The 23,812-nt window shown below is 49.8% G+C and overlaps 6 protein-coding genes across 6 annotated transcripts; 3 read left to right on the forward strand and 3 right to left on the reverse strand.

Moving 5' to 3' along the window:
* Positions 1-53: 53 nt before the first annotated feature.
* HOO65_020114 (Phosphatidylethanolamine N-methyltransferase) lies at positions 54-3,113 on the forward strand (the record flags this gene model as incomplete). The annotated part of the gene is made up of 3 exons (XM_071006396.1): positions 54-231; positions 271-2,957; positions 3,042-3,113. 3 exons carry the CDS (start codon positions 54-56, stop codon positions 3,111-3,113), a joined length of 2,937 nt encoding a protein of 978 aa, XP_070860752.1.
* Positions 3,114-3,638: 525 nt separating this feature from the next.
* Positions 3,639-7,769, reverse strand: HOO65_020115 (lipase/serine esterase; the record flags this gene model as incomplete). Its single annotated transcript, XM_070999996.1, has 1 exon — positions 3,639-7,769. The coding sequence occupies one exon, from the start codon at positions 7,767-7,769 to the stop codon at positions 3,639-3,641; it is 4,131 nt and encodes a 1,376-aa protein (XP_070860753.1).
* A 2,157-nt stretch (positions 7,770-9,926) lies between these two features.
* Positions 9,927-16,434, reverse strand: HOO65_020116 (uncharacterized protein; the record flags this gene model as incomplete). The annotated part of the gene is made up of 4 exons (XM_071006245.1): positions 9,927-12,168; positions 12,921-13,370; positions 14,071-14,193; positions 15,623-16,434. The coding sequence occupies 4 exons, from the start codon at positions 16,432-16,434 to the stop codon at positions 9,927-9,929; spliced, it is 3,627 nt and encodes a 1,208-aa protein (XP_070860754.1).
* Positions 16,435-17,961: 1,527 nt separating this feature from the next.
* Positions 17,962-19,243, reverse strand: HOO65_020117 (FAM203 family protein.12c; the record flags this gene model as incomplete). The annotated part of the gene is made up of 4 exons (XM_071006827.1): positions 17,962-18,756; positions 18,838-18,951; positions 19,012-19,161; positions 19,223-19,243. The coding sequence occupies 4 exons, from the start codon at positions 19,241-19,243 to the stop codon at positions 17,962-17,964; spliced, it is 1,080 nt and encodes a 359-aa protein (XP_070860755.1).
* A 489-nt stretch (positions 19,244-19,732) lies between these two features.
* On the forward strand, positions 19,733-21,368 carry HOO65_020118 (Bystin-like protein; the record flags this gene model as incomplete). The annotated part of the gene is made up of 3 exons (XM_071006693.1): positions 19,733-20,437; positions 20,518-20,989; positions 21,055-21,368. 3 exons carry the CDS (start codon positions 19,733-19,735, stop codon positions 21,366-21,368), a joined length of 1,491 nt encoding a protein of 496 aa, XP_070860756.1.
* Positions 21,369-21,924: 556 nt separating this feature from the next.
* HOO65_020119 (Cell division control protein 73) lies at positions 21,925-23,255 on the forward strand (the record flags this gene model as incomplete). The annotated part of the gene is made up of 2 exons (XM_071006802.1): positions 21,925-22,497; positions 22,596-23,255. The coding sequence occupies 2 exons, from the start codon at positions 21,925-21,927 to the stop codon at positions 23,253-23,255; spliced, it is 1,233 nt and encodes a 410-aa protein (XP_070860757.1).
* Positions 23,256-23,812: the final 557 nt, after the last annotated feature.

Below are 23,812 nucleotides of genomic sequence, written 5' to 3' on the forward strand. Positions count from 1 at the left end.
TCACATTCCTCTTTAGTCTTCCCTATGCTCTTAGCTATTTCTCCTTCTACACCATGAAATCATCTGCTGTTGCCAGTAACGGCACAGCCCGAAACCGCCGTGCGACAGCACCGGCCTCCCGGGATGCTTCCACCGATACAGTATCGAATTCTGACAGCCATAATCCGGCTTTGTCATCTGAGGAACCATCGAAGCCTCAGAAAGTTTATGGGCGCACACCGGATGGCACTGGTAACTAGACAATCCAAACCTTGAGACATGTGATTCAAGATCAGCTTACTGACCTCAACTCAACCCTTGTGACAGTCTTCACGGTCCCGACTACCCACGATATGGTTTCCCAGTTGCTCGATCCCCGTCAGCCCAAGAATCTCTCAGATCTTGTTGTCCTAGGCATCCTCGCTTTGCATATCTTTGCTGCCGTGTGTCTCCCGCAACACTTGAAGCGGCCTATATTTGCCCTAACCTTCATTTTCTGGCGTGCCTCGTACAACATTGGCATTGGAATTCTACTAACTATACAATCTCGCTATCGCCGTCTTGTGACTCTTGCTCGCCGTTGGAAGTTGTTTGAGAAGCCAGGGCCCGACGGAAATCAACCCAGGCCTTGGCTGTACAACCTTCTCAAACGAGAATTAGAGGCCAAGATCTCCGAGGACTACAAGTTTGACGAAGCGCCTATCGAGTACAACACCTGGCTAGTCTTCCGCCGCGTGGTCGACCTTATCCTCATGTGCGACTTTGTGTCTTATTGCTTGTTTGCCGTTGTCTCCTCACGCGTGCCCAATGGAGAGCCCCCACTCTTAGCCTTTGGTCGCTGGGTTGTTGGCATCTTTTTGGTTGCCTTCAATCTATGGGTTAAGCTTGACGCCCACCGCGTAGTCAAGGACTATGCTTGGTATTGGGGTGATTTCTTCTATTTGGTTGATCAAGAGCTTACGTTTGATGGAGTGTTTGAAATGGCCCCCCATCCCATGTACTCTATTGGCTATGCTGGCTATTACGGAATCTCCATCATGGCTGCTAGCTACGATGTTCTATTTATTTCCATCATCGCTCACTTAGCACAAATGGCCTTCTTAGTGATTGTTGAGAATCCCCATATCGAAAAGACCTATGATCCCCCGCCTCCCCGCGTCCGTACCGCATCTACATCAAAGACAGGAGACGCTTCCTCAGAAAGCACCAATAGCCAAGTTTCTTCTACCCCCGTTGGTAGCAGCTCTGTGGTGGTCAAACCTAGTTCCAGTGCTTCTATCCATGACATGATTGGCTGGAAGAACTTCGACATGTATCGCAGCACTGACTACACTGTGCTACTTGTCAACTTTTACATAGCTATTTTAACTGTAGTTACTCCATCAACCCCACTCTACAAGGTCTTTTTCGTCGCACATGCTTTATTCTGGCGCGTCTGGTATGTTGCCGGCCTTGGCATGATCCTCCGTGCCCAGTCTCTCCGCAAAACATGGACCCGCCACTTTCTCAAGTATGGCGAAGGCACCGATGAGGCCTGGCGTCAGTGGAAGTCTCTATCACACATCAGCATGAATGTGTGCTATGCGTCATTCATTGCAGCTTGTTGGAAACTGTACTCCCCTCCGCAGGACTGGAACTACGGCTTTGTTCTGCTGAAGCACGTTATTGGCTGTGGGCTAATTGCTCTCCAGGCTTGGACTGCGTTCAGCATCTATGACTCTTTGGGAGAATTTGGCTGGTTCTTTGGTGACTTTTTCTTTGACCACGAAGCCAAACTTACCTACAAGTCTATCTACCGCTTCCTCAACAACCCCGAACGCGTCCTGGGCACTGCTGGAATTTGGGGCGCTGCTCTCATTACCTGGAGCCGCACTGTCTTTATTATGGCCTTGGTCAGCCAGATTCTGGTTCTCGTGATCATCGCTGTGGTTGAGAAACCTCACATGCAAAAGATCTACGGCCGCAAGCTGCGTAACGAAGCCGGCCTTACCAAATTCATCCGCAAGTCCCTCCCTCTACCAGCCCATGTGCAGACGCTCCAGCAAAGTATGGACAAAGCCTTTGACGACACAACACAGTTTGTGGCCGATTTCCTTGCCGCTGCTCGTCCTAAGCTGGCCTCTGGCATGCAGGACTTTGTTAAAGAGTCTTCTATCCTCTTTAACGCATACCCTGCTAGACTGACAATCACAAGGCTAGCCCCTGATCTTGCCGGATTCGATCCCAAGCTGTACTCACTCGAAGTGTCTGGAACGCTTTCCTCGGTCCATGGCGCCGCCAAGTCGACGACAAGCAACACACTTCAGCTTGAGTTTGGTGCTCCAATAAACGTCAATTGGACAGCACCCGCCAACCACAAGTCTCGTGATTGGATCGGCCTATACAAAGTGACTTCCAACACCTCCCGTCAAGTTACTGACGTCCCGTCACAAGGCCGCTGGTCCCCCACAGTGCCCGGCTTCTACGACTCCACCATCTCCGACCCCAGTATTGTCTTTACCGATCGCCCTGTCGCCATAGCTGACCCATCTGCACCAGCTCTCATGTCGGGCCAAGTGCGCTTCGAAGGCGATAAGCTGTTCTGGGAACAAGGTGTCTATGAATTCCGCTATCACCACGATGGAAACCACAGCGTGATGGCCATCTCACAGGCTTTTGAGATCCGCATCAACCGCTTCGCCGATGAAGAAGACAGTGATCTATCCGGTGTCGGCGCCACCACTAGCTACTATCAGAAGGAAGTCGAAGCTGCCCTACTGCCCATTGTGCAGCATTGTCTTGACCGTGACCCAGACATTGCACCAGCTACAGTCGCCGAACCGTTCGGCGCGCATGTCAAACGCCACTCCAAATATGCGAAACGCGTAGTCTACGCTGTACAGCAGATGTTCGGCATCGAGTTTGCGCCGGCTGTCGTGCCGGCCGATGGAAACGTGCATCGACTGGCATGGCGTATATGTAACGCCAAGCAGATGCTAGTAAGTCCAAGCCCCTCTAGAAAGAAATGAGACAGCATCATGGCAGAGTTGACCCGGCTAACTACCTATGCCATATGTGTACAGGCACCATATAGCATGTCCGCATCCAACGGGACAACAACGCCCACCACGGGAGAATACGACGCGGAGAAGTAAATTACATGCAGGCAAAAGAAAAAAATATGAATGAAAATATATACTCCCGCAACGCAACACTAGCGATGCGTGTTCATGAATTGATTAAAACAATACTAGTCAAGAAGATACCAATGTTGTTGGTGAATAGGTCATGTAATAGGGATACACGAATAAGTGTATAGCCAGCCACCTCTGTATGTCTCCTTGGTCCGGTCTGTGTCTTCTTCTTGTCTATATCGTCAGACGAACAGGCCCTGTTGCCAATTCGACAGTAAAGAAAAGAACAACCTGGAGTATATGATACAATATACATACAAGTCACGTCCACCAAGTCCTACTAGGCAAACACAAACGCTTGGCCAAGACAGCCCTCCCTGTGAGGCATACCTCCAGTCATGGCAAAAGACCCAAAAAAGAAAAAGTGTAGAAAAAAGAGCACTAGAAGAGTATAAAAAGAAAAGGAATCCAGCCTAAGAAAAGAAAAGGGATATTCCACGAACGGAGTGAGGTAAAGAAAAATGAAGAGAAAAAAGAGGTTACCGTTCATGACACCTTGCGTCCATCGACAGACTTAGCATGCCTCTTACCCACTATAGCCTCAGTCCAACTCCAACTAGCATCATGATTAGTTCGGGCCTTTCCATTAACTTGACTCTGGCTCTGAGCCACAAGCTGATTCTGGCTTTCAACACTAGTAGCACTTCTTGCATTTTTAGGTAGGACTTCGGCTCTCATACCAGCGCCGCTAGACGGTGGGAAGTCCACGGCTGGTGCATGTACATTCAATGGTGACGAGGGCGACAGGGGACTAAGATAGCCTGTTTCACTATCAGGCTCACTATCATGCCAGTCACGGTCACTCCAGGTCATGGAATCGCGATGATCCCAAACAGCAGCACCGGTGCCACTATTGTCGGCCGTAGTAGTGCTAATAAACGACGATGTAGTAGCAGAAGACGGCGAAGTCGGCAGCGAGTCCTGTCTACTATGGCGATTCGTTCTATTTAACGGTGGGAGGGCCGAAACGGAGTCCGAGGCTTCGGCAGTTTCGGTAGCACTTCGATAAAGACCAGACGTTTTGATGTTGAGTCTTGGTTGGGGGTGTGTAGACCTCGGATGATGAAGCTGAAAATCAGGAGAAGAAGAACCCGAAGATGTAGAGACGGGAGTGTCGTACTTGTTTGTTTCAATGCCATTCTTGGCAGGTGGCATGTGAAGATTAATGGCACGTTCTTTGCTATTTTCGCAGTCATCGCTCAACCTAGCAGAGGCAGAGTCGCTGAAGTGAGTTTCAACCAGATGTTGAATAACAGGCCAGCCGTATGCATTAGGAAACATACGACGGACAATGATGTTGTTGTGGGCATCAGGTTCAAGCTTGACGAGAACCTTGCGCCAGGACAAGTCGCGATGGTATGCACGAGCAATCTTTTCCTCGACCCGCATATGGGATAAATCAAACTCTGGCGGGTCCTTGGCAGTTTTAGGCTCGGCTTTTTGAGGGCTCTTTTCTTTGCTATCCTTGGCAACAGGCACAGAAACGTTGGTCACTTCAGAAAGTCTGCCAGAGCCATTTGCGGATGGCGGAGCAGTAGCTCTTACAGTAGTAGCAGACGCCAAACGAGGCGAGCTTGGCGCATTCTCGCCCTTCTTATTAGGGCTTAAGCCGCAATGAGGCAACGACTTACGCTTAGTATGGCGCCTCTTGATAGGGGGTAAAGGAATATCTTCAGGGTGGTAGACACGATCATGGAAAATAGTGCGAGACCGTTTTGCCGGGTCAATCAAATGAGGGATGTCGGGCATTTTGGGATTGATGAGGTCATGTGCAGACTCAAAGACAGTGGTTCGAGGGGGGGCTGATAAGCCATCATCACCCTCGAACTCAGCTCCTGTGGTAACTCTCGACTGGGTATGCCCCGGACCTGGAGAGCCTGTTGTAGAAGTGGTAGAATCGGCACCTGAAGGCGTTTCTTCGCCCATAGGAACTGTCTGGCTGCGATGGTAAATGAGCTTCTGCTTGGATGAAGGCGCATGGGGTTTGTTGTGCTCCCCACTGCGGAAGAGCGCAAACAGCCCAGAAAAAGGACTTGCTAACCCAGTAGCAGCGACGTCCAAGGCCTGTGTTTGAGGCTCATGGGATGAAGGAGAATGCACTGTCTGCATGCTCTGTTGGCCATCTTCCATGATAGCCTGATTTGAGGGCTGAGGGACCTCGTGTTGCTTATCCTGTTCACCAAGCAATGGCGTCAAAGGAGCACCATCGACAGACTTGGCGTCATTCCTGTCACTCCTCGAGCCTTCGTCGGTCTTGGTAGAGGTTGTTTCCTTATCATTGTCCTCGTCTTCGGGAGGTGGCAAAAGAGACCGGCGGTGATTCATGCTAGTGCCCGTCAGCTCAGCCCAGCCAAGGGCAACCACAGTTTCAACTAGGCCAGCATCCCGGCGCGCCTTCTCTACGCGGCCTAGACCCTGCCAGTCTAGGAACAAGAGACAGCTGGTGCGTAGAGGCACAATTCCATCATTGACAACATTCGAATATACTGTTCGATTGCGAAATTTTCGTAATGCTATATGAGCCGGGCCGGTGGGAAGAATTCGCAACAAGGGCTTAGATTCAGGCTGGCTCTCCCCAAGAACCCTTTTATGTGCTGTTTCGCCCAAATTGCTTACAATGGCACTCCATCCACTGCGAGCTAAAGTCGGCGGTCTCCAAGTCAGGCCCAGGTCCTGGCCAGTACGGCCAACCAAACCAAAGTCGAGCGCAAACTTGACGTACATTGGGTTTTCATTGCTAAGACCCAAGAACGGTGTGGCAAGAGCAACGAAGTTGATTGGTCGGATCAGATCAAAGAAGCGGGGTGAATGCTTCTGGATGTAGGCGACTGCGTAAGTCTGAATAAGACCACCAAGTGAATGCCCCAAAAAGCTAATGCTGGTGATCTTATAAGGTAGATCCATCTCCGGCAAAGCATGGTTACTGAGCAATTCAGTAGCAGCAGACTTAGAAGACATCGTATTCTTGGCCTTGAGACTTCCCTTGTCGCTCTTAGGACTGCCTTTTTCGCTTTTAGGACTTCCCCCCTTATCAGTCTTATGCTCGCGATTCCCCTTAAAAGCGTTTGCAAGTGACTCCCCAGCTCCTCTAGAGATTATAGGGTGATATGGCTGGTCGGGGTATGTCAAGGCAAGGACATAGCGGGCAAGGCGTTTACCAAGATACTTGATGCCACGTTCAGTCCGGGTAGCGTTTCCGGAATAGCCCTTGACAACAACTTCCTCGTCATCGTCTTCTTCCTCATCGGGCTCATCTGTGCCATTTTTAATGTGACCGCTAGTAGATGGATTTCCATTTATCTTGTCGTCGGCTTTTGTATTTGCATTAACCTGGGAGGCTACCCGTTCGCCTGGCACTTCGCTTTGGAGCTGCTCCGCTGGTTTATTGTTATATTGCATCGGTGATGGCCTCTTCACATCTCCATCCTGCAAGTTCATCTTAATTGACTCCCCATCACAGCCGGCCAGGGCGGGATCGCGCGTGTTTGTAGAATGCTCCACATTAACCCTGCTTTGGCGAGCCTGTCGTTCTTGAGCCTTGCGAACCTTAGCATCAGCACGAGCCTTTTTCGCAGCAGCATCAATGCTTTCCTTTAAAAACAGCATATCAGCGCCTAGGTTGCTATGTAGTCCATGCGTCAGAATCACTAAGTGTATCTTTTTCTTCTTCCTCTTATTTGTTGTCATGCTGGGTAGCGGTTCTTTGTGTGAACTGTTCATGGTAGGAGGGGCAGTTCCAGGTTCTGCTGTTGTAGCTATTGGTGTATTAGTGGCAATGGTAATAGCAGGAGTGGCAACCACAGCCACAGGAGTTTTGCCCTCTTCCTCACGAAGCTCCTCAGCCAGGCGCATGCGGTCTTTGCCTACATCGGACCATCCTGGGATATGTGGCTTGTTCCATAGCGCAGTTGTATCTTCAACAGTAATGCGAACAGCACGCGAAAATATGCCCCCTGGTGGCGTACTTCGACTCCTGGCGTGATGGTGATGATGGTGATGATGATGGTGATGATGCTGACTATTATTATCGTTGTGGTTGTGGTTGTTTTCTTGTGTGGAGCCGTTTCCGGAATGACCTGATGCAGAGCGATTCAGGCTGTTATCAGACGCTGCTACCGCCGTGGCATAGCTCAAATTCAGCGACTTTTTTTCGCGGCCAAGAATGACCTCATACCCAACAGATGCTGAAGTTGAAAAGAGGACTTGGGAAGCAACCTCAACGATCCAGGTAACTGATTCGTTGAATACGTCCGTACCGCTCATTTCATTGGCAGGATGATGGCCCATACCAGCCGTTTGACGTATATTTTCGGGAACAGTTAACTCGCACTCCCAGGAGCCGCCAGCCTTGACCATAGGCTCAAACTGTGGCACGCCATATTGACGGGCGTTTGCAAACTTTGTATATGGATCAAATGTAGCAGGATATGCCGAGACGGATAGACTATAAGGGCCGTGGACGAAGGCAGCTCGCAAAGCAATTGTAGATGTATTTCGTATGCGTAGGTAAAGTTTTTCGGGAGAGGGCAGAATGCGATCTTGGGAGGGCGTGTAGGTGATTGTGTAGCGCACAACGTCACCAAGCTTAACGCTGCCAGACTGGAGAAGAAGCAGCATTGCGCGAGTCCCCTTAGGTGCGAAAGTGGCCGGGGGAAACGAGAAGACGGGAAAAAATCGGTAAGCAACAAGCAGCGGCCGAGGGGTTAGTCAGGCTGACTTTCGAAGAACAAAGGAAAAAAATCAGAGTATGAACCTCCAGTCAGGTCCAAGTTGGTGAAAATGATGGCCGAAGCTCGGTACAAGACATGGAAACGGAGGGGGCGCGAAGTATATTCAAGAAGAAAAACTGATAAGCCGAAAGCAAGCAGCAGGTAAATTCGATAATCAAGGCCCCCCGTTCGAGGGGAAGGGGATAAAGACGGTTGGGTTGTTCGCTCAACTAACAGGTGCTGGAGTGGAAATGCAGCGATGCAACCAAAAAGGGAAAAAGGGCTTCTCCTGTGGTTCTGCGGTCGTAGTGTTTGCGTTCCCTTTCCACTCTCTAGTTAAAATACCCTGCCAGTTTACGTTAGCAAAATATTTTAGTTGCAGGGTGTTTAAATACAAAGGTCCAGGCCCCCGTTCTCCTCCAAGCCCCAGCCAAGGTTTCCCTTAGTTCCAAGACCAAGAACAGCTCAGAAAGGGCATGTAGATTAGGCGAGGACGAAGCGACAACTCACCAAATAACCGCTTTAATTGAACGGCGGCGAGCGCAATCAAGCCAAGGGACGAGAGGCAACGTAAGGAAGCAAGCAAGGCTGTTTATTGGATCTTGACGCATGCCAGCGAAACCCAGAGCAAAGAAGAGCTATGCAGAAGATGCAGCAGAATTCCTATGTTCAAGACGGGGAAAAGAGGGAAAACAAAAAGCCGCGCCAGAAAAATAAAACAAAAGCGAGTAATAAAGCGGGTGTGTGTGTGTGTGTTTTTGCCGACAAGGAGAAAGAAAGAAAGGCAAAATGAAGTCGCGATAGTTTGGCAAACAAAAGGCTGACTAAACCAGCAAAGACGAATCGAAAAGGAAAGTACAGACGTAAGAAAACACGCGTGCCTGCCGTTTCGTCGTTCTTTCTCGTGATAAAGAGAGGAGAGAGAAGAAGTGACACAGACGCAGTTCACGTGAAAGAGCATCAGGTACAAAATACAAAATACAGTACATAGCGTAAGCCCTGTTGCTACTTTTGCTTCTAGTTCTGTTTCTATTTCTACTTTTATTTTCTTTCACTCCCGCATGAGCCGAACTGTCACGTCGATGACGTCGTCTGTTTTTCCCTCCTCAGCGTCATGTGCTAAAATCTCCGTCCTGCCGATCTGTCCGTTGCAAAATTGAGCATAGTTCATTAGCGGAACTCGGGCTCAGCTGCGCTTAGATAAGTCCGTACATATGAGCGTTATTTTATTAGGGTTAGAATTTGATTTAGCATTGTAGGGTCAATGACATAGGGTTAGTCAAACACAATAATAACTTCAAGTTGTCTCAGTCCATAGGTTTCATGCGATGAAAATACAAAATCTCATCTATTTCGATGCTTTGGTGCGTACTCCCAAAAGCGTCCATCATTTCAAGACATGCAAAAATCCGCCAATATTAGCTAGCTGGAGTCGGGGTTATCTAAAGAAAAAAGAATCATGAATAAAAGAACGAGAAAACAAAAATAAAGTCATAGTCATGCAAGATAAACAAAAAAAACCAACAAAAATTCCAAAAAAATCAACAAAAACAAGTCTTTCGTAGTATTTCCAAACAGACAATTCTTCCTGACTCAGCCACCACCAAAAACTTAGAAAAAAAACATCACTCGAAAGACTTGGAAGAAAAAAAACCTAGCAGCTCCTCTATCATTTCTCTCCTCGCCGTCAATAGCGTCGTTGTATGTCGAGGGGTTTGGCGCAAGCAGGTTAGAGAAAAAAAATCAATTAAAAAAATCTCTAACCATCCGTATATAGCAAGGCGGCGGGGGTCGAGGTCGAATTCGAGGTCGAGTATCGGGGCGAACCAGGGACGTATGGGGCGTGGGCATGCTGCAGTTAGGCTATGTGCAATGTAAGAAGTAGAAAAAAAAAAAAGAGTCGTCGAGTAAAACCGGCGGCAGTTTGCGGATATCGCGTAGGCCGAAGGGGAGCAAAAGCTTCTTCGGTTTTTGTTGTAAAACATCGTATGCGCGTTTCTTTTTATGGACGCCGCAAATAATCGTCGAAGGGTTGTTATTGATTTTTTTTGTTACGGTTTTGTTGTTATTGCATAAGCGTTGGCGGGGCAGAAGGAGTAGCGCCAGGCGGAATATGGCCAACCCATTCACTGACCCTGGCCATTCCAGTTCCTACACCTGTCAGACCTGCCATTGTCGAGGACTTCACGTTGTCGTCATGATGGTCGTCGTACCTGCGGCGCCGTCTAGCGGTCGCATGCCCAGCGGCATCATCATTATATTCATTCGGAAGTGGTCCGGGACGGCCAGTGTGTCGTCCTCCGGGGGGGGCCTTGATATCTCCTCGAGGAGGTCCTCCCGGGCCGGGGCCATACATGCCTTTGTCGAAGGTCGGGTGCATCATCGGAGCGCCAGGAGCTAGAGGAGGAAGCATATGAGGAGGGGGGCGGTTGCTGTACAGAGCGAGAGGCCCAGGTCCAGGTCCAGGCCCGGGGCCATGGCCATGGGGAGGCATCGGCCCACCCATGGGTCCACCAGGCACTCCCATAGGACCCATAGAGCCCATTGCTGCCATAGGCCCGGGTACAGGACCTCCCATGGGGGCCATGGGACCTGCATGAACCATAGGGCCACCCATGGGACCACCCATAGGACCACCCATTGGGCCGCCCATTGGGCCACCCATTGGGCCACGCATAGGCCCAGGTCCGGGCATCATGGCGCCCATTGGGCCAGGAGGCATTGGACCACTCATATGAGGGGGCGCACCGGCATGTGGGCCATGACCACCATACGGAGGAGCTGTACGAGGAGAAGGAGGAACACTGTTACGATTCTTGAGCCGACCCATGAGGCGACGTTCTGTGGAGTTGGCACGTCGGCGAGTTTTAGGGAATTCGCCCGTTGTGCTATGACGCTCAAAGGCTACTGCTCCATGAACAGATGCTCTTTGTGAAACGCCACCAGGAGGCATACTGTGGGTAGCACGGGCATAATCGTCATAGTAATCCTCGTCGTCCTCTGGCGCAGTAGCGGCTGGTCTACCTCCTCTGCCAAAGCCACCACCACTGCCACGTTGACGAGCGGCTGGGGGCTGAGGAGGATTGAGGAATTCCTCATAATCGCTATCCTCGTCAATCTCTTCTTCATGTGATCTAGAAGCTTTAGAATGGCCAAGAACAAGTTCGTTACCACGAGCCCCGGAAATATGCCGAGGGTGACGTTCATGCTCTTCCTCGTACGCCTGAGCAGCTGAGCTGTGACGAGGTCTTGAAGCAGCCCGGGAAGGACGTACGTCTCTAGAACCACGTTCGCGACGCATATCCCTGGGATCGCGGGCTTCTGGAAGACTGTCATCGGCAAAGTCGGCGGTCGCACGACGGTTGTAGGCAGTGGGAGGACGAGCAACAGGTTCGCTGCGGTAATCATCATCCTCAAAGCCATCAGACAGTCTGTTGGCATACGCATCCGCAGCATACTTGGCAGAAGGGCGCTCGAACTTGGCAGAGGCTGCATAGCGCGCTGGTGCGGCTGCATAGCCATCCTGGCCGTAGTCATCAGGGTAGCGCTCACTAGCAGCGTATTTACCGCCAATCGCGGCAGAAGCACCCGCGTATTCGTCGGGGTAGGCATCATCATAGCCGGCCTCAGTCGCAGCACGAGCTCCGGGTCTAGTTCTGGTTTGGCGAGAAGGATGGACTCTAGGGTCAGCATAATCTGCAGCAGCAGGAGCGGAAGGCTCTCTGCTGCGGAATTCTTGGCGGAAGCCACCCATATTACCAGCACTGCCACCGGCAGGAAGATCACCATATTCGGCGTCATATTCATCGGGGTACTCAGCGTTATAGTCCATGTAATCATCTGGATAATCGGCTGCGGCGGCCGCAGCACGTTCTCTATCACGAGCGAAACCAGCGCGCTCGCGCTCACGGCCAGCAAACATACGTTCGCGCCCAAGGCCAGCAGAGGGCTCTCGAGTAGCGGCTCTTTCGGAAGCGAAGTCTCGATCCCGAGACTTCATAGGGGCACCATAACCAACATCGTAGTCATCATGGTATTCACGAGGGGCCTCGCGGGCAACAGTCCGGGCATAGTACTCACTACTAGGTCCGGGGGGCGCGCCCACGCTCATGCGGCCGGATACGCGATCACCGCGGATTAGTCTGGGTTGAGGATTGTATGCCATTTCGTCGTCTGGAAGCGGTTCTGAACCACCACCTGCAAACTCAGAATTGGTAGAATTGAGAATAGGGTCGCAAGAGGCTAAGTGGCAGTCGCAATCCTTCCACTTGGTACCGCAGGTTGTGCAGAACTCAGCACCGCAGCGACTGGGGGCAAGGTAAGAAGTGTTAGTGAGGAATGTTCAGCTCCTTGTTGCCAGAGAGAACGGAGGAGGGAGAGGAAAAGACTATGGAGATGTGGGGTTTGTGGGGTACGAGAGAGCGAGGAGGGGCACGGTGTGGGCCATTCATTTGTATGGGGAAGAGGGGGGGAAATAACGAGATAGGGTAGGAGGGAGGAGAGGGGCTGTAGCTCATAGGGTTTGGAATAGCAAAGGTGCCTTGAGCAAATCATGGGCTTAAGGATTCATTCCATGGTGGAAGAAGCAGTGCAAGTGAAGTGAGGCAAGATTAGGTGTTGCGTGGGATGTGCAGATGGCATAGGCGAAGTCCGCGGGATAATGCACCCCGGCCTAGATTTCCCTCTTCGCTCTTCAGGGAAAAAAAGCTAAAGATATAAAAAGTCGGGTTGTTTTCACGGAGCGTCAACGTTAACCAACAGCTTGCAGGAACTGGCAAGCCACTCAAGACAACATGTTTCATGAAACGAGAAAGCATGGGTAGGTATCAAAGATCATGAAGGGCTAAAAGGTGCATTGCCAAAATCCCTCAAGGATAGACATACACAGTCCAGGAAAAAAAGAAAAAAAGACAAAGGGACTGTCAAGATTGGCTTTTTGACAAAAGCTCGGGACAGACACTCGTCTTATTTGGCTTGGTATGCAGCTTTTTGATAAAAAAAAGAAACGTCTAAACAAAAGGGGACAGGAAAATAGAGAGAAGGAAAAAAGGTCACTTACCAAGTTATAAAACTAGAGCCTTCACGCTGTTCTACGACAGCGTCACAATTATAGCAACGCTGCCAACCGTTGATCTTGGTTGCTTCACGGCGAGGGGTAGGAGCAGTTCGGGCAGAACCTATTTCGTCTCTATCTCTTAATCGGTCCTTGTTATGCCTTCTGGAAGGTCTCTTGGTTGATGAATAGGGGTCACTGTAGCCGTGATATCCGGGTGCAGAAGCAGAGACAGATGGTGGGCGAGCGTCAATATCGAAATTGTCGTCGTCGTCTTCTTCGTCTTCGTCTAGCTGTAAAGGTCGACGAGAAGAGGTTTGTGACTTGTTATATTGGGCTAGACGACGGTCGAATGCTTTCTTGAAGCTGCTGTCAAGGTGTTTGCTAATGAGCTTGAGGGGGATGCTGATTTCACAACACTGGGGCGGGAACCGAGCAGAGTTTTTAACGGAGTCTCTAAAACGTTGTTTCAGGCAATAGTGGCAGATGTAATCACCACAGTCGAGTTTGACAATCTGTTGAGGTGAAATGTCGTTCAAGCAGCCAATGCAGGATTTTCTAGAAAAGAATAAGGTAAGTAGGTTGTGCTAAAAGGAAAGGAAAAAAGGAAAAGAAAAAACAAAGAAAGGTCAGGGGAAAGAGAAAAGGAAGCAGACAACCAGTATATCGGTGAGTATGTAAGAGCTAAAAAGGTAAAGTCAAAACAAGACTCAAGGAACTAAAGAACCCAAGACGTTGCGGTGTGCAAAAATAAGGCAAAGCAAGAACAAGGTAGAAGATAATAGAGGCACACAACACACAAAGCAGCAGACCAGCAAAGAGGGCAATGCGTCGCCACGTCACGTTCGGCCTCAGCTTGCAGCAGGCTAAACGTATGAACGAGCAAGAGAAGAGTAGCGGAAAGACACGGCACCGCAGAAAAAGGAAAAGAGATAATAGCAGTGGTTCGGCGTTACTTGGGTGGTGTAGGCTTTTTTTTTCAAAGCGCCTCAAAGTTTACAGAGGGAGGAGGGGGGGGGGCGAGGGCGTCTTTTGGGAGAAAACCTTGGGGGAGGGGGGGGGGGGTTTGAAGAAAAAGGAAACCAGGAGAACAATGCCAGTACTAGTTCAAGTGGAAGAGCAAAGAGTAGAAAGAAAAGTCATAGACTATACTCACATTTCAAGCTGTGGGTTTGACTTGGCAGTATCTAGTCTTGTAAAGACGTCCTTGTCAGCCTTTGAGGCTGTATCGGTTACACCACGTGGAATAGGCTTGGGTTTCCGTGCTGCCGTAGTTTCTCTAGAAATGCAAGCAACGTCGGCTATGGTTAGATGCCAATATAGAAAGAGAAACAAGCCAGCACACTGTGAATGAGGGCTTTTTTTTTCTGTTCTTGCTCTTGATGCTTGGTGTGTTGAGTGGAGGGAACAGGGCTAAAAAGAAAGGGAGAAGAAAAAAAAGAAAAATAGGCTGTAGATGGAAGGGTGGGGGAATGAGGAGACAACAAGATAGGTCAAAGAGGAGGAAGAGGCCAGACCTAGCAAGGGAAGAAAACAGTAGGTGGGAGTCAAAGGGTCAATCAATCAAAGAGACCGATGAGACACTAGGACCAAGTTGAGGAACATGGGCCATTACCAGACAGGTGAGAGACTAGAGAGGAGGGAAATGAAAGAAAGCAGATAATAAGGCGGTTGGGTTGGGATGTTCTATAGCCTTCCTGCACTTAGATAACTACTGCTGGAGCAGTACAAGAAACAGGGGGGAAAATAGGAAAAGCGCAAGTAAAAGCACAGCACGTAGAGGTCGGTTGGGCTGGAGAAAAGTGGGAAGAGAGAAAAGCTCAGACCAGATCTCAGCAAAGTGCGTGTATTGTAATTGGCCGACTTGAATTGCTTGGGCTGGATGGCTGGTGCGTAGGCATGCTCTTCTTTGTAAGTTTGGGCTGCCACTAGCCTATTGCCCTTGGCCTTCTAGGATTGGTTGGGCGCAAATGAAAATGGACTGGGGGTATAAAGAGGTAGATGGAAACGAAGAGGGCATAAAGGCAAACGGGGTAGGGTAGAGGCAGGGGTAGTGGGTAGTGGGTGGTCAAGTGTAAATAGATAGGACAACACAAGTAAACAGAAATCGGGAACAAGGCGGTAGCGTAGCAGCAGTAGCAGTAGCGGGAGTAATACCCAACAGAAGAAACGGAAGCGGGAGTGAGAACAAGTCAACAAGCCTGAGAGGAAAAGGTAGAAGGGGAAACGAGGTAGAAAAACAAGCTCGAAAAGCACACCAAGCACTTGCTCAGTTTTCTTTGTCTCCTGCAGCTGACACTTGTCACATGGTGTTTCTGTTGGTATCGCTGCTATATGTATGACGCTGCAACTGTACGTCCGCCAGACAGCCAACCAACGCCTAAAACTCTCAGTGTTGGCCCTGTTTATATGGCTTACCCGTGCTGTCACTATTAGTTATTGTTTCTTCCCGCTTCCTCTTGACACACTAGCCCACAAAATACAACGGCTGCAGCAGTCATGCATATATGAGGCTGGGTCTGCCCTGCACGAGAGTTGCAGTTTGTGAAGATGCGAGGTGAATCATGTACGGCGAAATTTGCGCCTTGCGCCAAGGAGAGAAGACGGGAAGAAAAGGCTTTGGGTCTTGGGGCGGAAATCAGGCAGGTAGGTAGTCATAATGCGAGCAAAACTTAAGTAGCCCATAGACTGGGCGATTGCTAACTTACGAGTTTTCAGCAGCACTTCTAGCCTTCTTTGAAGGCCAGCGGTTAACCTCAAGTGCTGCAGTCTGGCTTTGATCTGACATGAAACTAGTCCGGCCAGTTGATGGGTGTATATGCCTTTGTTGCATCTTGATTCGTCGGTCGGCCTCCTCGTCATTTTCGTCACTATGCACGGCAGGATCCTCCTGCGCAAAGTTTTCACTATCATTGTCGCTATAGTCATCTTCGTCTTCGCTTGGGGCTGTTTCATATCTTTTGCGGCCATGGTAAGCGTTGCCATTGCTTCCACTTGTGTTTAGGCCCGCTTTTGCTTTTGATACGGGGGCTCGAGAATACCCCGACATAGGAGCTGCCTCAGGTGCAGCATCGCCAGGACCGCTAGAGGAGGCCGAAGTATACCGGCGTCCTAATGAGGCTTTTGTAGCCGCGGCCGCAGACTTGGCTGGCTTGCGATTAGTAGCGGCGAAATTCTCTGCCTCAGAATCAGAATCAGTGCGACTCAAGTCCGAGTCTTCCGTCATTTCGGCGTCATCAAAGTCGTCTTCTTCAAATTCGGGTGTTCTGTTTCGACTAGACCCGGGGGTAGGTAGGTGGTGTGATCGAGAGCTTTCTGAGGCCTGACCTTCACGTCGTGAGTTGACTGGAGACGGGGGTCTACGAGCAGCTGATGGTCTTTGAGCTGAATATGCCTTTCCGATATTTGCTTTACGGCCGCCTTTGTGTGGAACTTGGAGGTAGGGTTCGTCTAAACCATCATCATCATTTTCGATAATGCGACGAGAAGTGCCGCCACGCGGGCGTTCACGTAGAACCATCCTTTTGTTGGTTCGTGTATTTGTTCGTTGTACGTTGTCGAGAAAGGAGTTCTGGTTGCAAGAAAATTCAGGGTCCAAAAGGCAAAGCCCTAAACTTTAAGCTGAGGAACTCCGAAGCTTAGTGCCTTGTTGGTCGACGCGCTAATCACCAGTTGGGTTTTGTTGTTTTTTTTGCTAGCAGCGCAAAGTGGATTCATGGGAGTGTTCGCGATGAGCCGGAGAAAAAACAACGAAAAAAAAAATTAAAAAAATAAAAGGCAGACAGAAATAGAACAAGACAACAAAGGACAAAGAGCCTAGAGCCTTGTTCTAGTTAGACACATGGCCTAGGCTAAACAACACGCTCGCTCAGTCTTGAAACGACTAATTTTAAACCATGCTGTCAGGGGGGGGAGGGCACTTGATCTCCTGATGAAAACACATATTGCCATACTAAAAGACTCAACCAACTAGTACTCCTAGCAGCATTAAAACACGGACAGTATGCACTAGTATGGCTACAGCCAATTGACTAGGATAGAGAGTCATTACAGGTAGAACCGGCCCTATACTGCGCATTTAGACAAAGCTTATACAGAGCATGTGATGTGGTGACTGACGACAATGCAATGGCTGTGCTGGGCTGTAGTATGTAGGCTTACTCTCCTTAGTTCCAGACTCAGTCAGGTCAGCGGAAATCATAGCGCATCAAGGCTGATTAGGGTAATGTAGTACGGCACAGTGCAGAGAGCATGCATGTCTGTAATATATGCATGTATGCATATACTTTACTACTCTCCCAGAACGCGGCGAGGATGCGAGATGAGACTTTGTGTTTGAATTGAGGCCCCCATGGAGCCAAGGAGACAAGAGAGAAGACAAGAAAGAATCTGCTTCAGAGTGCTTCAGCAAATCTAGGAATAGAGAAGAAAGTAACGGCTCTCTCCTGGCTATTTTCTAGTCAGCTTGAGCCTTATCAATGTGGTTGGAGGGTACGTGATGGCAGAAAGACGCCAGAGAGCTTCTATGTGCGAAGTATGAATGAGGATGGACGCAGAATTAAAATAAACGAACGCTGATAGCAACGGTAGACAGCATAGAGATGGACCAAACGGCAATGGTGAGAGCAAAAGGCGGTGATGCCCCATGGAAAGTTTTTCTTCTTCGTTACACGAGGCTAAGCCAGTTTTCCGATATTGGCAGTAGCATTCCGTTTGCCATGTTTGCTCTTTCCCTCATTTTTTCAGCCTCTAGAGAGCAACCAAGTGCTTCAATTTTTTTTTCATTTTGCGCTAGTTCGTAGCCTAGACAGGCCACTAACTATCCAGATCTTCAACCAGGATGTCTTCGAAGCGAGGTCATCTCTGCTAATACATGCATACTAACCATGCAATATTTCTGGACTGAATCCACATTTAAATGTCATTCCATCATTTCTGCGGAAGGTTTCCCGTTCCCCATACCGATTGCTTTATTTTGAGATCCTGTATACCGTGTATTCCCCAACCCCCATCCATTCCTTATTCTAGGTCTGCCCTATCTATCCTCTTATACCTCTGTCATGGCTTCTTCATCGTCCTCTTCAATCTCGACCACCTTAGTCTCCTTTCCTTCGATGTCTTCGTCAGCGTCGTCACGCTTCAAGACTTGCACCAGCCGGTCACATGCCTCCTGAACATCTGCATTGTCCACGCGAGCGTGTGTCTCTCGAATGGTGGCATAGACGTTGATGGCGCGGAGATGCCCTCGTATAGAGCGAGTTGTTGTCAAGAGCATCAGCGTCTCAACATGGGTTTGAATAATAGTTGGGTCTGAGTCGCGAGATTTATCGGGAGGCAGGAGTTGCAAGTCAGGAATCATATCCATCATGTCCTCAGCATCGTACTCTTCGCTCCCCGTGATTGGGAGCAGGACGTAAGGCAGCAGGTTGATCTCATCCTCATCAATAAATAGCGGGTGAGCATTGATCTCAAAGGCGGCATTTTTAATTGTGCTGGCAACGCCCTTACGGCGGATTTCAGAGCTATGCTCAGTGAACACCTTCATCTTGTTGAGCGGATATTCGCCGTCATAATCCTGCTTGGTTAGGAAAAACTTGCGTATACCCTCATGCTTAGAGAGATCGGCAAAGACGTATGATAGGTAGTCGTAGTTTGCCTTTTTATTGAATTCACTACTTGAACCCTTGACGAAGGCATCCATAAGTTGATTGAGCACCAGATCACTGGCAGAGAGCTTGTCAACTGGGGGCTGCTTCATGGTCAGGATCGACTTCATGCCGTCCCATTTTGTCAAGTTGGCAAGAAGCATAGAAAGAGAGTCCGCATTTGGCTCCTCGGCCATCTAGTGACAATGTTAACATACAGTACAGGGTGAGTAAATCAGGCTTTATAGTGGTACGTAGACCAGCAGCAATGCACTTACGACTATTCTTTGAAGAACACTGTTGACAAAAGCCTCATCTGTAGCCAGGTTCTTCAGAACCTCGTCCTCTCCAGACAGGTTGACCAAGATAGTGACGGCATGTTCAGAAATAGCCTGTCTTAGGGTTAGCCAATGTATCTCTTACACCTCCACAACGCCGAGACGTAGACTTACTGGTTTATCACGAGTAAGGATTTTAAGGAACTTGAGGGACTGGTACTCATTGGCCTTGAAGATCTCAGGCTGTGACAAGGAAAAGGGCACCAGGTTCTCAACTGCCACTTGTCTAATCTGAGGATTGGGGTGGCTAATGAAACCTACGAGCTGCAAGACTTTGTGTTAGCGATCTAGAACATTTTTAAATAAGAAAAGAGTCACGAGATACCTCTTCCAACTCGGTCGGCATTATGGCTGAAAAAAAAAGAGGCTTAAAAAGGAAGTGATGTAATATATGAAATGCTAAAACATGAGCAACAAAACAGAATTCTCTTCGACTTATATCGTGTCGTGATGGTGGGGGTCCTTCATTTTTTTTCCTTCTGTTTTCCTTTGCTGCCCCTCCAAAAAATAACTTGGAGTGAAAATATATGGGACCATAAGTACGTTTACATAGAGAAGCACAACTTGCTAGTTCTGCCGCTTCCCACCGCCAAAATTTCGTTGCGGGGGAAAAAAAATATAGTCCCCGGGATTTCTCAGGCTAGTGAGAAAATCGCTTATCTTATCGCAATAATTGCAGTTTTCTTGTGGGTTGCTTCTGGCTCTGACTTTGACGGGGAAGACATCACCATCTTTGGCCGATCTATTTAGTAGATTACACTACATATATTATACGCTTTTCCTCTTCTTTTCCACGTATCAACTTGAAATTTCTTCCACATCCAACCCGCCCATCATGCCCAAGGCCGCCACAACCCCGACGGCCCCGCGCCGAAGACATAACCCGCTAGAGCTGGACTACATGCAGTCTGGTCCACTCAAGACCAAGGCTCCCAAGCGTGTGAAGAAGGACACCGAGGAGGGCCCCGGATTTGTCGATGCCAAGCAGACACGTACCATTCTCAAGCTGGGCCAAGGTTTGACGCAGGAGGACCAGGACGAGCGGACGGCGAAACAGAAGGCGGCTGCAGGCCCCAACCGCGAGGCCTTCAACTACGACGCTCGGCTGGCAGAACTAGAGGAGGCCGAGGACGATGAACCTGAAAACACCGGCATGGCCGGTGCCAATGATGACGAGGAAGCTTGGGGTGATGAGGATGACGAGATCGAGCATCTTGATGTGGACCCCGAAGATCTTGAGGCATACCGCAAGTTTCTACCGGAGCTGGACCAGGACCCGCTACTGGCTCACGGCTGGAACCAGAAACCAGACGATGGCATGGCAGAGGACGATGAGCAGCCTACGAACTTGGCTGATCTGATCATGGAGAAAATTATGCAGCACGAGGCGGATATGGAGAGACGTGAGTCGGGCCCCATTGACGACGAAGAGTTGCCAGAAAAGGTGGTTCTTGTCTACACCAAGATTGGCGAAATTCTAAGCCGCTGGAAGAGCGGCAAGATCCCTAAGCCGTTCAAGGTTCTACCCACCATTCCTAGAGTAAGTTTTTATCCAACTTCCAGTCTATCCACATGAAAATCTGTGGTAAACACCAGTGCCTAACTTTGCCTGCTTGATAGTGGGAGGAAATTATCCAGTTGACCAAGCCCGAAAACTGGACCGCCAACGCCGTGTATGAAGCAACCAAGATTTTTACTTCAGGTAAAAAAGACACCTCCCGCGTCTTCCTAGAGCACGTACTGCTCCCGCGTGTGCGCGAAGACATCTACGAGCACCACAAATTGAATGTGCATCTGTTCAAAGCCGTCAAGCGTGCGTTGTATGCCCGCTCGGCCTGGTTCAAAGGTTTCTTGTTCCCACTGGTCAGCAACAATTTGACGTCTCGCGAGGCCACTATTATTGGTGCTGTGCTCACTCGTGTTTCAGTGCCGATTTTGCACTCGGCCGCTGCGCTGGCTGGCCTGTGTGAAATTTCAGCACAAGGCGCTTCAGATGGTGTAGAGGGTGGTGGTGCTGTCAACATTTTGATCAAGGCGCTTCTGGAAAAGAAGTACGCCTTGCCATGGAGTGTCATTGACTCTCTAGTCTTCCGTAGGTCACCTTGCACCTTGTCTTCCAGAATGAGAGATGGAGAAAACGAACGTACCGTTAACAAGTATACACAGACTTTTTGCGCTTCCGCAGCGTCGACCCTGCCTCGATAAAGCAGGCTGACGGCCTAGATGTTGAAGAGACTACAAACGCCCGCCTGCCCGTAGTGTGGCATCAATGCTTCCTAGCCTTTGCCGAGCGCTACAAGAATGACATCACCGAGGACGCCCGCGAGGCGCTGCTCGATCTAATCTTGACCCATGGCCATCCTGCCATTAGCCCCGAGATTCGGAAGGAGCTGCTTTCGGGTCGTGGCCGTGGCGTAGTCGAGGTACCACAGACTGTGGCCCTGGATGGTGATGACACTATGATGCTGTAAACGGGGGGTGTAAGCGTCAGGCAAGGATTCGTACCAAAAGTTGGGGCTATCGTATAGCACATGATTTTTATGATGGGTTGCTTTGTTTGTTAAAAAGGCAGGAGTTAGTGGGATTGCATTCTCTTTCGGTTTTCTGCTATTTAGATCAGTTTGATTGCTTTATCTACACAATTGGATTGTATTCTCAACGTTGGTTTGTTTTTGACGGTGTTCCGTATGTACGCAGGGTAGACTAGCTACGGTTATAATGTGGCTACTTTGATCATCGGGGGCATCTTTAAAGTGGATACCATTTTTTAATGCGATGCCATTGGCTGCGCACCCTATCAAGCTATCAGCCTTGCGTTTATTCAACCAACTTGTCGCGACATCAGCCTCAAAAATTCCTCTCTTCGAAGCAAGTGTAGGGAGCATTGCTTGCTGCTATAGCCCTCAACGAATCTATTTTTTGTCCTAGATTTTTGGTTGCGCAATATTTTTGACATAATTGCCACCGATTCAACCGAACATTCCCAAGCACTCATCTAGCCTTTCCCATACGCATCAATTCTCAACAATGTCTGAACAAGACCCTCTGCTCCTTCTGCGCCAGAGCATCTCCACGAACCAGCGGGCGGTTCCTACCAGCTCAGCCGACCCATCGGCAGGAGAAAGCCCGCTATCAACCGCGACACATCTTCGCTTTCCGCATACAAATGGGGCACCGGCATTGCCATTAACGACGGCGACGCGCTTCAGCGCTTCAGCGGACGGAAAGACAGGCTCTGTTGATCTGCGCAGCATCTACTTTGCTTGGCTAAACCGCGAGGTGGCTATTCCCGAGTACAGTGCATCCGCCGCTCGCCTCAATGAGCAGCTGGGTGCGCTTGGCAAGGTTCAGAACCTGGCGTTTGTTGAGCGTCTGGATCTGGTCACTTGGCTAGAGGGCGCGAGCGAAGAGTCTGAGCACATTAAGCCTTTGACCGACACATCAGCAACGGGTGCAACTGCCGGCTCAAATGCAGCAAGTAAGCCATCGGCAACATCACGCGCAGCACAAGGTCCTTTAGATCCCAAGCTGGCTGCTGTGTACTCGGGCGAGCGTAGAATCGGTAACCGCAACACGGTCCTTCGAGGCAGCAAGCCCACAGTAGGTTCTTCTTTTTTACCATCTCGTCATTTTCCTATTGTCGTGACAGATGATGAGACAGTAGGCTAGCTCTATAAAACTAACACCCTATTTTGCAGGACTTCTCACATGTACGCAAACTTGCAGCGGCCATCATATCTAAGCGTCCGCAACATCCTGGCACATCTTCTGTGGGCAGCTCGTCGGCGGTAGCAAAACCTAACGGTCGACGACCGGACCCGATCATTCTGCTCTCGCCCTCGGCCTCATCAATTCTGCGCATGGCCAACGCGCGGGCGTTCCTAGAGCAAGGACGGTTTGAGAACGCCGACGGGCCCGGCACAGGCAGCACGATTCTACACATCACACGGATGATGAGGTCAATTGACCCAACGCGGCCTATCCGCTTCATTCTAGTCGAAAGCACAGAGCACTTCAAGCCCGAATACTGGAATCGCCTGGTTGCGGTCTTCACTACCGGGCAGGCGTGGCAGTTCCGCAGCTACAAATGGCCTACGCCGATCGAGCTGTTCCGCCATGTTCTAGGTATTTACGTCGGTTGGCGCGGCGATGCGGTTCCCGAGACGGTGCGTACGTGGACCTCGCAGCGTTTCATCACGGCAGCCGTCGATCGCTGGAGAGGCGATGCAAGCGGCACATCAGTGGCCGAGACCTCCAAGGTGCGCGATGCAGAGACGGTTGAGTTGATATGGAAGGGCATTGAAGAGAACATGCGGTCTAAAGGATGGCGCCGAGATGCAGCGCCGACGCGGATCTAGGCAAGGAGGGCATATAGACACGGGCTACAGGAGGAGGAAGCACGTAATTGAAGGTCTCCGACACATTAGAAATCAAGCAAACAAGGAAATCGTACTACAAAACGGGCGGTAGTGCAACAATGGCGTTTCTGGCGTGTCATGAGATAATTTGAATATGACAGGTTGGTTTTTTCTTTTCTTCTTATTCGTTTTCTAGTAGTTGAATGGCTAGCACACTTGGCGGTCTTCTTACATAGTACATAGATGTATGTTGGAGACTCGACAGTTGGCGAAGCGAACAAGGTAACGCCACGCCAGTGAACATGAACACTTGGTTCATTTGTGTTTGGCTATCTGTGGTTGGCGGTATCTTGGCAAGGCTACGTGACAGTTTCTGGGCAGGGGGACCAATGCGGGCGGGCCACGAGGGGATGGATGATGGGATGGGAAGGGAAAGGGGGAGAGCAACCACATGCTACAAAACAGACGAGACGAGACGAGACGACTAGAGAAGTTAGTTCCTTTCCTTTCCTTTCCATGTTTTCCGGAGATAACTATCTCATACGTACCCCAGCATT

This window comes from Ceratocystis lukuohia (genome assembly GCF_044167205.1).
Source record: "Ceratocystis lukuohia strain C4212 chromosome Unknown Supercontig2_pilon, whole genome shotgun sequence".
Classification (NCBI taxonomy): Eukaryota; Fungi; Ascomycota; class Sordariomycetes; order Microascales; family Ceratocystidaceae; genus Ceratocystis; species Ceratocystis lukuohia.